The 13,466-nt window shown below is 38.2% G+C and overlaps 1 protein-coding gene across 2 annotated transcripts; it reads left to right on the forward strand.

The window, feature by feature from the left end:
- The first annotated feature begins 3,014 nt into the window (after positions 1 to 3,014).
- hoxb2a (homeobox B2a) lies at positions 3,015 to 6,825 on the forward strand. Of its 2 annotated transcripts, XR_015764055.1 has the most exons (3): positions 3,015 to 3,847; positions 5,325 to 6,259; positions 6,574 to 6,825. XR_015764055.1 is itself a non-coding variant. In XM_015014202.2 (2 exons), the coding sequence occupies exons 1-2, from the start codon at positions 3,370 to 3,372 to the stop codon at positions 6,128 to 6,130; spliced, it is 1,284 nt and encodes a 427-aa protein (XP_014869688.1). In that variant the 5' UTR covers positions 3,015 to 3,369; the 3' UTR covers positions 6,131 to 6,825. The 2 variants fall into 2 exon arrangements, 1 of the variants encoding a protein (XP_014869688.1); XM_015014202.2 differs by having other exon boundaries at positions 5,325 to 6,825.
- Positions 6,826 to 13,466: the final 6,641 nt, after the last annotated feature.

The raw sequence follows: 13,466 nt of genomic DNA on the forward strand, positions 1-13,466 counted from the left end.
GAGCGGTCATTATTTTTTAAGCTAGGTAAAAAAAGAAACTATTGATTCATTAAGCTGATTATATAATCATTAGCAAATCAGAACACCAATGACGTTCAAACAAGTGGTGTGTTCTTAAGAAACTGCCAAACCCCAACTGCTAAGGCAACATGCAAGCACTTTTTACTGAACTGCAAATGTACCATATATGTGAATTCATAATGTACTACTATATGGTGGAACCTAATCCAATTTAAAGGTAAATGCATGCTTCAAAGTGAGAGTATGTGTAACAAGAGTATAATCTTCTGCAAAAGTTTTTTAGCATGTTTTTCTGAGCACTGCAAAGCAGGAAAAAGGTGTTAGTAAAATAAAAGTTCAGGTTTGCCTCCTTAAAGTGTAAGAAGACATTAAGTAAACCTTGATAAAGTTTTGGTAAGCTCAGAGCTTATCAATCAGCAGTTTAGTGGGACTTATATTATTTGTGGTATCTGTGGTTGACAACCTTCCAGGGTCTCCCGCTCCCTGCTCTGTTATTCTATAGAAAATTAGTGGAGGGTGTTCCTTGGTCTTGCAGGCTAGCTCAGACAGGCATCCTACAGCTAACTTGGGGCCATGTGATTTGTTTATATCCTCTCTTCTGTCTCTCTCACCCACACAAGAAAAGCCTTGAGGCCCACGCCTCGTCAAGCCACGTGATTTCTCACTCTAACCTCTTTGGCCATCTTTTTTTTTTCCTTATCACGTGTTCAGAAGCCTGAGACCGGCATAAAAACTTAGGACGTAAATCAAAATCCCATAAATAATGACTATGCTTCCCTTTACATCTCCTCTGGACTAACAGACAATAAAAACACCAATAAGCAGAGATTGGCTCTAATTTATTGCCTCGTAAAACCAGATGGAGAGCCGAGTCTCTCCTCAGCTCACACATTGCTGGGAACAGCGGGGCTGGAGCTGCAAGGCGCTTTAAGCGGCGAACAAGGAGTCCGGTCTACTACTCATACATTAAAAATGCAATTTTCTAAACTCAACTTCAGCATGCTGAACTGGGTAATTTGTCAAAACACTAAAGTGTGATCACCAGTTTGGTTTCATTATCGATTTAAAGGAGGAACAACCCAACAATAAAACCTGCTGTTAAGGCATGCAAGGTTTGTTTGAATGGTTATTCGAAAACAGCACTCCCACCTAATGCTTGTAGTTATTACATAAATAAATAAATAAATAAATAAATAAATAAATATTATTATTATTATTATTATTATTATTATTATTATTATTATTATTATTATTATTATTATCTGTTGTTCTAGGAGAATTAAAATCAAAATGTTTGTAATCATTCTGGAAAAAAAAATCTATCGACATAAATAAATAAATAAATAAATAAATAAATAAATAAATAAATAAATAAATAAATAAAAACTAAGTTTACAAATGCCTTTCCTCAGTAGTGTCATGCGCCCTTTCCATCTTTGTCAGTGGGGACAGAAATCCACTCTGCAGCTCCGCTAATAAGCTCCTGTGGCCTCCCAAATAAATTAACTTTAGACATTTTTATTTGTTGTTAAAAGACGAAGTGAAGTGCGCAGGAAGCGTTTAGCGGTGATGCTTCAGCTCAGCCAGAGCTCTAAATGAGTCAGCTTCTGCTCGGTATGTGTCCCTGCTGCCGTCTGTTCTGCCCACTCACTGCCTGTCCTTTCTGCTCCATTCAAAGCCCCTCACTCCCACATACATTGCTGCATCTTCGCTTTTTTGGGGGGGGGGGGAGAGGGGTGAGCAAAGAGACAAAAAGTATAGGGAAAGTTAACCGGCTGAATAGTGATTTGTCTGAACGGTCTCTGTGCCGTTTGTCCGGGCTGCTGATGAAGTAATATTAGTAACAATAAATACATGAAACCAGATCGCACTGTGGTCCTGAAGCGCAGAGGCAGAGACAGCGGGGCTGGAAGTTTTCTCCTCATTTAGGAGGAGAGAGACTGCTGTCAGCCTCTCTCAAGGAGAGAAAGATTGATCACCACTTTTTTCTCCACCCGGGGCTCTTCTGACCCTCCTCGAAATATCCTCTGCTCAGCTCTCCAGTTAATCTTTATAAATATCTACATGTACGTCCCGTCGAGTCCGAGGGCAACTCAGCGCGATCTCACTTACAGTTAGCATAATATTAATAGCTGAGGGTCTCTTATTATGTTTTATAAGAGGGAGGAACAGAGATCCCCTCTTTATTCTCTCGCTACTGGAGCGACCTCGCTCTGAACTCGCTCTCCGTGCGTGAACACCCCGAACATTTTGAACAGACACACACGAACACGGGGGAGAGAAAGGAACGAGGGTAAAGCGCAAGAGGGATTTTGGAGCCTGTGAAAAGATGCTATTTTAGTTTGAGACAATATTTAGATTGCATTTCAATTTTCCCACAATCTATCTTCATTGCGGCTACACACACACGCACACACTCTCCGTCTATTTATAATGGACACGCAGATATTTGTGTTAAATGGGACAAATCGGACACTTACACATGAACGTGTTCCTCAATCTGCATCTTTGCATCTTTTAAATCTAAAACTGTCTGCTCTGAAGCGTTAGCTAATCCAACATCATCTCTGTGAGCAGATCCTTCATGCCCTCTCCTCGTGAGCTGCTGCAGCATCTAAAACCCTGTCCAGATTTCTGCTGTCTAAACTGTCCATTTTCAGCCTTTGTCACACTTTCTAAGATTAATGAGCGCAATTGTTTTCTCTGTTTGTCTGTTTTTGCACTGAGAAATCATACTGTAAATGGTATCGACTACCTACGTTAACCTACTGTTAATTGCCATTACATCACCAAGGAGCTCGCATGTGCACAGTTCTATTGTTAGAAGGTTCCACCGGCCAAGATCCGCCGAGCTGCCGCCCACACAGCGCACATGGCAAGCGGCCTCTTTGCTTTTTTACCCCCGTTAGGACAGAACAATGGCAGATAGCCTCGCTTTGCTTCAGCGCTTCGTGAAAAATAATAATAATGCTTCACACAGACATCACAGCTGCCAGGCCCGAACCACCGATTGGCTGATTTGGGTCACATGACCAGGAATTGGCTGCAATTTCGTCCCATAGATGTTCAGTTTAGCCTACCCAGGTCCCCATACGCTACTATTATAACCAATATACACAATTATGACATAGCCACCGCATTTACGCTACTACGGTCAGAAGCCTATGGAGCTGCGTTTTTTTTTAAATCAAGTATTATTTATTTTCTTAATCAGCCATGTTTTGTGATGTGCATGTGTACGCGTGCGTATAGGCCTATGAGGGTTTTATTATTATTATTATTTTATTTCGGGAAAGGGATTATTCTGGGCTCTCGTCGTTTAGGGGGGGGCACTAGTCTGAGGAAGCTATGAATTTTGAATTTGAGAGGGAGATCGGGTTTATAAACAGCCAGCCATCCCTAGCAGAGTGCTTGACGTCCTTCCCCGCCGTCCTGGAGTCATTTCAAACTTCATCAATCAAGGAGTCGACAGTAATTCCGCCTCCCTTCGAACACACCATCCCCAGCTTTAGCCCTTGCACAGCCACCCAGCCGAAACCAGCTTCTGGGAGTCAGCAAAGCCGGAGAAGCTCTGCTACAAATGACCACCAGACCCATCACCGCGCCGTACAGCAGCCATGCCCACCTGGCCAGGCCCCTGCACCGGCTACCCCGGCTGGTCCGCTGGCTCACGAGTTTCCCTGGATGAAAGAGAAGAAGTCATCCAAGAAATGCCCCAAGCCTGGAATCAGCTCCAGCGGGGGTGGATCCATCATCTCACCGACATCATCCTACCCTTCACCAAACGCCTCTGGGTACGCTTCCGCGGGCACTGAGTCACCCACAGGTCGGTATGCTATGGCGCATGGACCCGTGGTGCAGAAATGTGGATCTTGAGATGAAATTTTATGTTTGCATGCGCTCACATTCATTTCCGAATATCACTGACCAGTTTTTACCCAGTGCATAGCTGCCATTGTCTCTTTTTTTGCGATCAGTGCATGTGCATGTTAGCGCGCGTGCGCGTTGCTCATTTCTATAAGGTGCATGAAAAGGGAAGCCATATCCAGACGACTGCATTATGCTGCAATGCTTTGCATATTAGAGCTTCATCCACATGATCTAAATACTTCTTGCTCAGTGTAGTACAATGTGCAAGGCAGCTGCATTGATTCCACTTTGTGCAGTGTGATATTCTGAAGACGAGAAAGAAATGTGTTTCCTTTACATGACACCGCAAATGAAAGCTGCTGAGTGCATTATTGTCTTTTATAAATACTGCCTTTCTGGTCAGTGTGGAGTGATAGTATTCAAGGCGGTATTAAAATGGGCGCCATATTGGATGGCGTTAGAAAAATAATAAGGCGGGGGAATGACAGAGTGTGGTGAGCGGGGGGTTGGGGAACACTTAATGCTGCGGCCACACTGGAACACCTCGACAATCATTCCTATTTCTGTCGATGACATTCATCATATTTCATGTCCTTATGTTTGTTTGTCTGTTTGTATCCCTAAATATGAAAAAAAAAAATAAACCAATTAATTTAAATATGAACTTCTCGTTTTCCCCTCTTCACTCCACTTCCAGCCTGACATTTTTCCTTATCTCACTAAAAAGCACTAGTTGTCTAGGCTTTGGAACAGTCGCACTCACTTCTAATCTACATCGCATCATTTCCATTCGTTCTTGTCTCCGAGTTGAAGTTCTCTCCTTATAACATTTATATGATGAAGAAATGAAAACACGTGCATGCTAGTGTTTCCTTCTTTCTTTCTTTTCTCTCATTCTTTTTTCTCGATCCTTTGTCATGTCACTGAAAACGTAACTACGTGTAAAAGCATTTTTGATTTCATATTTCATTCCAATCAATTTAGAATTTATTGCAATGAAATAATGTGCTGCTTCATGCTGTGCGAAAGAATATAGCAGGACTGCATTTTTAGTCAGTTACAAAACACAGGCACACACACACACACACACACACACACACACACACACACACACACACACACACACACACGCACACACACACACACGCACACACACACACACACACACACACACATATATATATATAGATATAGATATAGGTATATATATATATATATAGATATAGATGTATATATATCTATATATATATATATATATATATATATATATATATATATATATATATATATTTATATATATATATATATATATATTTATATATATATATATATATATATATATATATATATATATATATATATATATATATATATATATATATATATATATAAAATTTCATTTATAATTTTATTTTCTTTTTTGTTCCTAGCAGACTCCAGCCAGGTTGGCCTGGATGTCGGGGGAGCTGGGTCCCGTCGGCTGCGCACCGCCTACACCAACACGCAGCTTTTGGAGCTGGAAAAGGAATTTCACTTTAACAAGTACTTATGTCGGCCGAGGAGAGTGGAAATCGCCGCTCTTTTAGATCTTACAGAGCGACAGGTCAAAGTTTGGTTTCAAAATCGTAGGATGAAACACAAGCGACAAACCACGCACCATCGGGATGGAGGTGGAGGAAGTCCGTGTTCCAGCGGATATGAGCCGCTTGAAGGGGCCGATGCGTCGTCCCCGTACTCCAGTCAACCGCTGGAAGCGTCGGAGGAAAGCACAACAGAGAGCGAACAGGGGAGCGGTGCGCTTTTGACTGCTATTCCCGGCGCCTATGGCACCACTGACAACGGAAACAATACACAACCCACGCAGGAGGACACAAGCCGTGCGAGTCAGCAGCAGCCAGGGACATATGGTTCAACGGACTCTGCTGCGGCTCTGCGCTCCCCGACGAACTCAACTGACAGCACTGGTCTGAGGCCCCACAGCGGGGCTGGGACTGCAACGGGAGCCGAGCCGTCTTTTTTGGACCACCGGGATTCATCCATCGCTCCATCTGAATCTCACGCGCCCTCCTCCTCATCATCATCCACCGCGCTATCCGACCTGACTCTTTTCACCGAGGACGCCTGCTTGTCTCCCAGCTTGCAAAGCTCCCTGGATAGTCCGGTGGATTTTTCCGAAGAAGACTTCGACTTGTTCACAAGCACTCTGTGCACCATAGATTTACAACACCTCAACTTCTGAAGGTAGTAGCAACGGTTCAACAAGAGGAATATCATAAAGACATCAAACACACCATGGTAGAAGCGACCTTTGTGGATGAACAATCAGCAGAAAAACATCCAACAGGACTGTCGTCTCGGCAAAATTCCTGTAAGGTTTATGAATGAAAATGTTCTTTTCTCAGCTAAAATTCATTTACGCTATTATTTCAGTATGGCATTTGTGGTTTAAGAGTCATCAAATTTAATTTTCTATTTTTTTTTAATCTTTTTTTTTTCTTCTTTTTTGTAAATGCAAAGCTGCGCGTTGTTTTTTCGGCTAGATTTTTTCCCCTTAATAAGACGTGAAATATCAGGTGTTATTTAACTTTGGATTTTTAGGCTGTTTTTATTTTTTGTAAGTTGTAAGTTGGGCTTCTTCTAATCGATGAGATTTTTTTGTTTGTTTGTTTTCTTCTCTGCTAGGAGTTCAGCTTCGTGGATTAAAAAAAAACTCAGGAACTGGTCACAGAGACTTGATGCGGATGGCAGGACTGCTTTGGAGAAAATATCTCTAAATTGACAAGAGTTGTCACTCTGAGTGAGAAGCCCTGCTGTGGAGCCGACATGTAGACATTAGTTAATTTATTAAGATTCTTTAATAGTGAAAATCTAAATTATTTATTGTACAAATATTTTCATAGTGGGATAATAATAAAGAATAAATATAAACATTCACAGCGTGCTTCATGATTTTGTTCAGTATCCGGGGATTTGCTACGAGTGTTTGGGATCGACATTTAAATATATCTACATTTATATTAATTTCATTTATGTAGCAGCATTATTAATTTTATTTTATTCAGCATCCATCTTATGTGTTTTACATGTTATATATTTATTCTTTGAGTTCAAACAGCAAATAATTAAGGCATCAAAAACAAAATACGTGGAAAATTTAATACATCGCCATTCATGACTCTATTAAAGTACAGTTCCAGCTGATTTTTAAAAAATCATAATTAAAATAAATATTTTTATATTTTTATTTTAATAAATAATTTTAACCACACAGTTGTAATAGTAAATTTGCAAATAATTTAATCGATGCCTTCCTTTCACTAAAAATACTACATTTAGTCTTATGAAATTCTTGGCACTGTGTAATTTTACCGCAAAACATTTCTAGAAAATGAGATGTTTCGTTAGTTTTACCTTTCCATTTTTTTTAAATCAAATAATGGTCTGTCACGGTGAACCTCCGCCCACCACTACCACCAAAAAAAACAAACAACAAAAAAAAAAAACACAGCAGCTCTCTACCAGCAGAAACTATCACTGTGCAGATGGATTCCAACAAACAGCTGACAGACCCACAGAGATTAAACACAGCAAAGCTCCTCTGTTGCCTGTGTGTGGGCATAAAAGTTCATTTATTTTCATTTTAGGCTGCTGGCAAAAACTGCTGGGTTTTTGCTTTGCTGGGTGTCGTATTATGCTGGTGGTGAATAAGAAGCTAAACAAGGGTTAGCATGGCTATAGCTTTCTGCCATGTATGTGTGTGGAAATGATGTTAACTAGCTGCTGCTCCTACCACACAGCCAAAATGGCGCTGAAAACAAAGAAGACTGTGAACAATGAGCAGTGGCAGCCATTACAGGATAACTGGCCCCCACTGACAGGCACAGTGTGCTTGTGTTTTTGTCTCTAGGCCAAAATGCATGAATGCTGTTTCACGTGATAATAACTCTACTACTACTACTACTACATATAATAATAATAATAATAATAATAATAATAATAATAATAATAATAATAATAATAATAATAATAATAATAATAATAATACACTAAAGTCAGATAAGTAAATAAAATGCCATTATATTGCATAAGCACTGTAATGTAGAACAATGTAGAACAATTGTCTTTAAACATTGCATCTTCATTAACTTTAGAAAAAGCTTAGTAAATTAACTGCATTTCTCATAAATGCATCAAAGCTCTGAGTTAAGTTTAATGAATCACTATGAAATCAATAATGATCTCAATAAACTAATTCAATTCAATTAATTCTAATGTTTTCTGTAACAGCAAATTACAAGTGTTTCTTGGTTTTTGCAACTATGTTTCATGAAATAGTTCACATGTAGAGTGAGGAGTGAGCAGCTTCATGATGCTATGTCATCAAATAATCCAGAGCAAATTGTTTTTTATTGTATTTCTGACAAAATGCAGATCAGAATAGCATTAAAAAAAGTACTTTTTCTTTAATATTCTTTAATATTATCTAATAAAGATAATAAACATATTTGCCTTGAATTATGAATTTGGAAACTATAATGAAGATACAAAAAATTGGAAAGGATACAGCATTAAATTAGTGGTATGCATGCTATAAAGAGGAATATAAATAAAAATAATATTCTTATGAGTCTCTCAAGCTGTAAGAATGGAGCCTGACAGCATGACAAGCCATTCTGGAGTTCTAGCCTTTTGGATAACATAGCTCTGTAAAATATTGTCTCATCACAAACTATAACATTACTTGGCCGAAGATGTTGGATCTATACTGATGCAGAGTGTAATATGCTGCTGGTGTGTGAAGAAGAGAGATCTATGATGCTTTTGATCTTACTGCTCAATACTTTTTGTATTTTGATGACTGATGACTGTTTGAACACGGTTAAGCATATAAGATATGAAATGCCTGTTCTAACAAAATTCACAAGGATTTCAAGTGATTTTTTTTAAAGTCCCAGTCAAAAATTGTTTTGTTTGTTTTTGTACCTAATCAGGAACTTAGGGCTGAAAACAGGTGGGCAGTTTAGTGAGAGAGAGAAAATACTGGATTCAGAAAGAGAACAAACATTGACTCTCCTGTTTGACAGTCTATTAAAAATCATCCCTTTATTTAGTTGATGAAAATCCAAAACTCTCAGAAGATTTATTTTTAGATGCAGGTAATTTTAAAGTCGAAAATAGGAAAACAATGTGTGACATGTTCAGCAGGTTATTTCATTTTTACTTTTGAAAAATTTTAAATAATATGTCATAATACCAACAAAAGCCTAATCGATTACAAGCTTTTGATGTCATTTTTAAAAAGTAACATAGCCGTTTTAAGAAAAAAACTGTTTGTTGCTAACCAGGTTAATGAGAAGCTCTGTTTTAATTCTTATCATAATTGGAATTTTAATATGGTATCTGTAAATTTCATATCTAGTTGTAGTTGTTCATATTTGAGCAACTACAACTTATACTACTACTGAACATATGCAAAATATTGTTTGGTGTGCATATGTGTTATTTGGGTCAGAGAATCCAATGGAGTCATTTTCACATTTGCTGGACTGGACTGGGCTGGGGCAGTGATGAGATCTTGCAATCAAGTGATGTCAGCACAAAACCAGGGAACACCGAGTACCTTTCCAGCCTTTCAGAGTTTGACGCTAGAGGAGTTCTGGATCTCGTCAAAGTTAAAGCCTGCTCTGGATCAGTGTGCATGGTCTGTATCATTATATGGGGCAGGAGAAGGCTAGAGGACTGTTATTCTTTCATGTCTTTACATGCTTTAGCACTGTTTCAACCTTACACAACAACAGAAAGAAAGCTGCCTGGCAGACATGGGATGTTTGCCCAGAGGCCTCCCTTGTCTTCTCCAAGCTGAGCCAGCACATTCTTATACTGGAAGATGGTGAACTGGGGATACTGGAGAGATTTGTCATGCTACTTCACTGCTACCAATGTGGATGAAGCCAGGGGTTTACATCCACATTGGACACTACAGCCTCAGGTCTGCTCCAGGACGCCTTCCAGTCAACCCAGAGCCTGACAGGGCTGCAGAGAGTTCTGTTGACTGGTGATGACATAAGGTTGGTGAGGATTGGCATATCTTCTGAAAAGCCAACTTTCCCATAGCCAAGAGCTGCAAACAGCTGACCAAATGTGGCTGTAAATCAGACTGTCAAGGTCTTTGATTCTCGGAGGATTTTACCAATGATACCATGGACATAAATTGTAAGAATTAGGCAATTTCCTATAATATGTTCTTCCTTAACTTTGTCCAGTCACATTTGGTACTGATGGGTTAATGTGACAAGCCTATCTAATTCTCTGTTTGATTAGATTAAAAAGTCATTTGTCTAGCTCTATTAATATCTGAGAAAACACAACATTTGTTTTCAAATTGATCTTGGATGCCATGTCAGTTTAAGTATAACATGCAACTGGTATGGACAAAATTACCTTCAGTTATGATGTTAGTGCAAAAATAAATAAATAAGTAAAAACTGAACAGTACAATATTTATGTATTTTTCTTCCACTTATTTGACAGTAGTGCTTAGTCATATGAAAGCCACTGAAAAAAAAAGATTGTCTTACTGAATTCTGGTGTGGCTAGTGGTGTGCTTTAACATATGATCTGTGTAGAATACATGTACCAAATTTCATGCTTGCATCATGATTTGAGTGACTGTTTCACTCACCTGCTATGTCACTATGAGGAAAGGATCAAATCACTGCAGTAAAGTTTAATGTGATCAGCTCAACAAAAGCAGGAGAAACATTTGAGAACAAACAACAGTAAACCTTTCTTTCACTCTTGTAAGCAGTCATCCTGGTGCACCTTGTAGACAAAAAGATTACAGTGAAGAAGATCTCTGTGCCAGAAGACATATCTCACCTTCTGAGTGTGTCTGTGTTTTGATATTGTGTGTGTGTGTGTGTGTGTGTGTGTGTGCGTGTCTAGGTGTGTGTGTGCATTATCCAATAATCTCTCTCTCCTCGCTGTCACCACCTGTCGGCTTGCTGCCATGCCATAATATGTGGATTGTTTCTTTATCTTTTGCATCACTATCATTGTTTTGATTTCTACCAGTGTATGTGTGTTGTATCCATGTGTGTGTGTGCATGTGTGTGTGAGATTGCATACAGTAACTCAGGCATGATAGATCACCCACTTAGTAGCAGTGGTGAAATACGTGAGCAGTGGATTTTATCTTCCTGAGTGTCAAGAGGAAACTCTATCCTTAGACACAAACTGGTGTGCTTCACTGATGCTATGCCCTCTGACTTCTGACACACATTTCAGGCTGCAAGTCAAAGTGATGCACTTTAATTACTAATAAGGAAGTGTGCCCAAATTGCTGTGAAAGAAAAGCTATGGCACTGTTTCTGAACAATGTGCCTTTAAAAAAAATTCATATACTATTCTTTGAGTTAAAGACATTGTTAATCTTCGGCCAAAAATATTAATTTATTTATGTATCTGAATTTTGTTCAACTGTCAGTTACTACCCTTCCATTCTCATTTCTTGTCATTTTAAATGTAAATAATACAAACATCCATCACTTATTTATATTAATCATATTATATTTTATGGAATATGTCACAATGTAATTTGTGCTGTGTGGATCAGTACAAATTGAGATCAATTTGAAGGTACTGGTGGAGGTTAGTGAGGACCAGATCATTTATACATGAAAACTACATTCTCCATGTAAGAAGCTACTACTAAGTGTACTTCTTTTTTAATATGACTTTTTAAACGCAGACTCAACCGAGAAATTTAACTTAAACAGTGAACCAATAGCCAACTACAAATTATATTTTTGAGTTCTTGCATCTAAAATGTTGCTGGATCAATCAATGGGAAGAGACTGAACAACATTCAAATTTATGCTTTTACAGTAATTTGCTGAGAAAAGACATTACTGAAAATATGAGACCATCTCCTTAAGGAAATTGGTACATTGAAGAGTTGTAGGATTTACCACACAGTCTTTCTATACTTTCCATCTCCATGCTGAAAAATCTTTCAGTGGCTCATTTTGGTCTCAGGGCTGTAAGTTGAGGGAGTCAACATGAACCTCCTTTAGCTCCACCAAAGGACCAATCTAACAGGCATCCAGGGGCCACTTGTTCTCTCCTGTGAGAGAGAAGAAAGCCCATCAACATGTCCTAAATTAGAAAATGAACAGTTTGAACTTATTTTAAAAAATTTAAATGTACATTTTTTTTACAGTGGTTGCATTTTTTTCCCCACACTGTTTCACTGTTGGCATATATGTATTATTTGATAACCGTAATTCATATCCAATGCAGTGTTGAAGATTCAGACATATAGTCAAAAAGCATTCATTGCCCAGCATAGTACCAGAAAACCATCATGATTTTCACTAAATTATTTTTGCCATTTCACATTACATAAGAAACCCCAGCTACTGAGGTTACACATTCCTACTGCATTTTTAATATTTAGTCACGGTAATTAATCTGCAACCAAATATATTCTGTAGAAAATGTAGCACACATTTTTCGGTGCTGAAGTGTTATAAAATAGGAACAATATTACAAAATCAATAGGGTATCATCAAACAATGTTTAATATCACTGTTTTGAAACACAAAACTTTCTGATACCCACGATTACAAACAGCTAATTTAAGTGCATATGTAAACATTTTCGTAATATTTTGGGTAACACTTTATTTGAAAGGGTGTGAATAAGACTGTCACGACACTGTCATAAACATGACATAACACCTGTCATGACCATTAATAAGTCTTCATGAATTTATGGCTGTTGTCATAAAGTGTCGTTCTGTAAATCATGACACCTTTAATACAAAGTTGACATTATTCAAAATGTCTTCATTATGACAACTTGACATTAATTTGGACAAAATTGTCTTCGTTATGACAACTTGTCATTAAACAAGAAATCATGATCTGACATAAATTTGTTATAAAATTATTACCGATTAAACTTTAAAAACAGGCGTGCAGTTTGTTGGTGAAGAAGAATATATCTGATGCCAGCTAATGACTAAACTGCGTCCACTTGAGTGTAATTTAATCTCAGTACAAATCCAGCTGCACTGTATATTTCTTGTCTGGTGCCCAGATTTTTAGTAATAAAAGATCAAATTTAACACTGAATTTTCACTGTCAGACACATATTCATACATTATTAATATTGTCATAGTCCTAATCCAACGTGTACTTACTCAAAATACATTATAAACAGCACACATTAACTCTGGGGATTCACCTGATATGTTTTTACTGTATCTAATTTGTAAGCAGCTAACTCACTGGCTATCAGTTGTTTCAATATTAACAGGATTTTTTTTCACCCTGAAGAACTATCAGAGGAACTATCCTTTATATACTGCCCACCTGTTTTTCTAATCTGCTGCAGACTCCTAGTGTATGAGAGGGATCAGGTTTATATAGAGCAGTGGTTCTTAACCTTTTTTGAGGTACCAAACCCACCACTTTCATATGAACATTCACTGAACCCTTCTATAGTGATAAATAAAATATGATTTTTTTCCCCCCAAATTCAAAACATAGGGGTGACCCATCTAGAGTCTA

The sequence above is a fragment of the Poecilia mexicana genome, unplaced genomic scaffold (assembly GCF_051168715.1).
Source record: "Poecilia mexicana isolate PSO_F unplaced genomic scaffold, ASM5116871v1 scaffold_8, whole genome shotgun sequence".
Lineage (NCBI taxonomy): Eukaryota > Metazoa > Chordata > Actinopteri > Cyprinodontiformes > Poeciliidae > Poecilia > Poecilia mexicana.

Excerpts from the sequence above, each read along its gene's own strand:
- hoxb2a (XM_015014202.2), top strand. The coding sequence starts at position 3,370 with ATGAATTTTGAATTTGAGAGGGAGATCGGGTTTATAAACAGCCAGCCA. Across the intron at positions 3,848-5,324 it reads GGGCACTGAGTCACCCACAG|ACTCCAGCCAGGTTGGCCTG; the intron begins GTCGGTATGCTA and ends TGTTCCTAGCAG.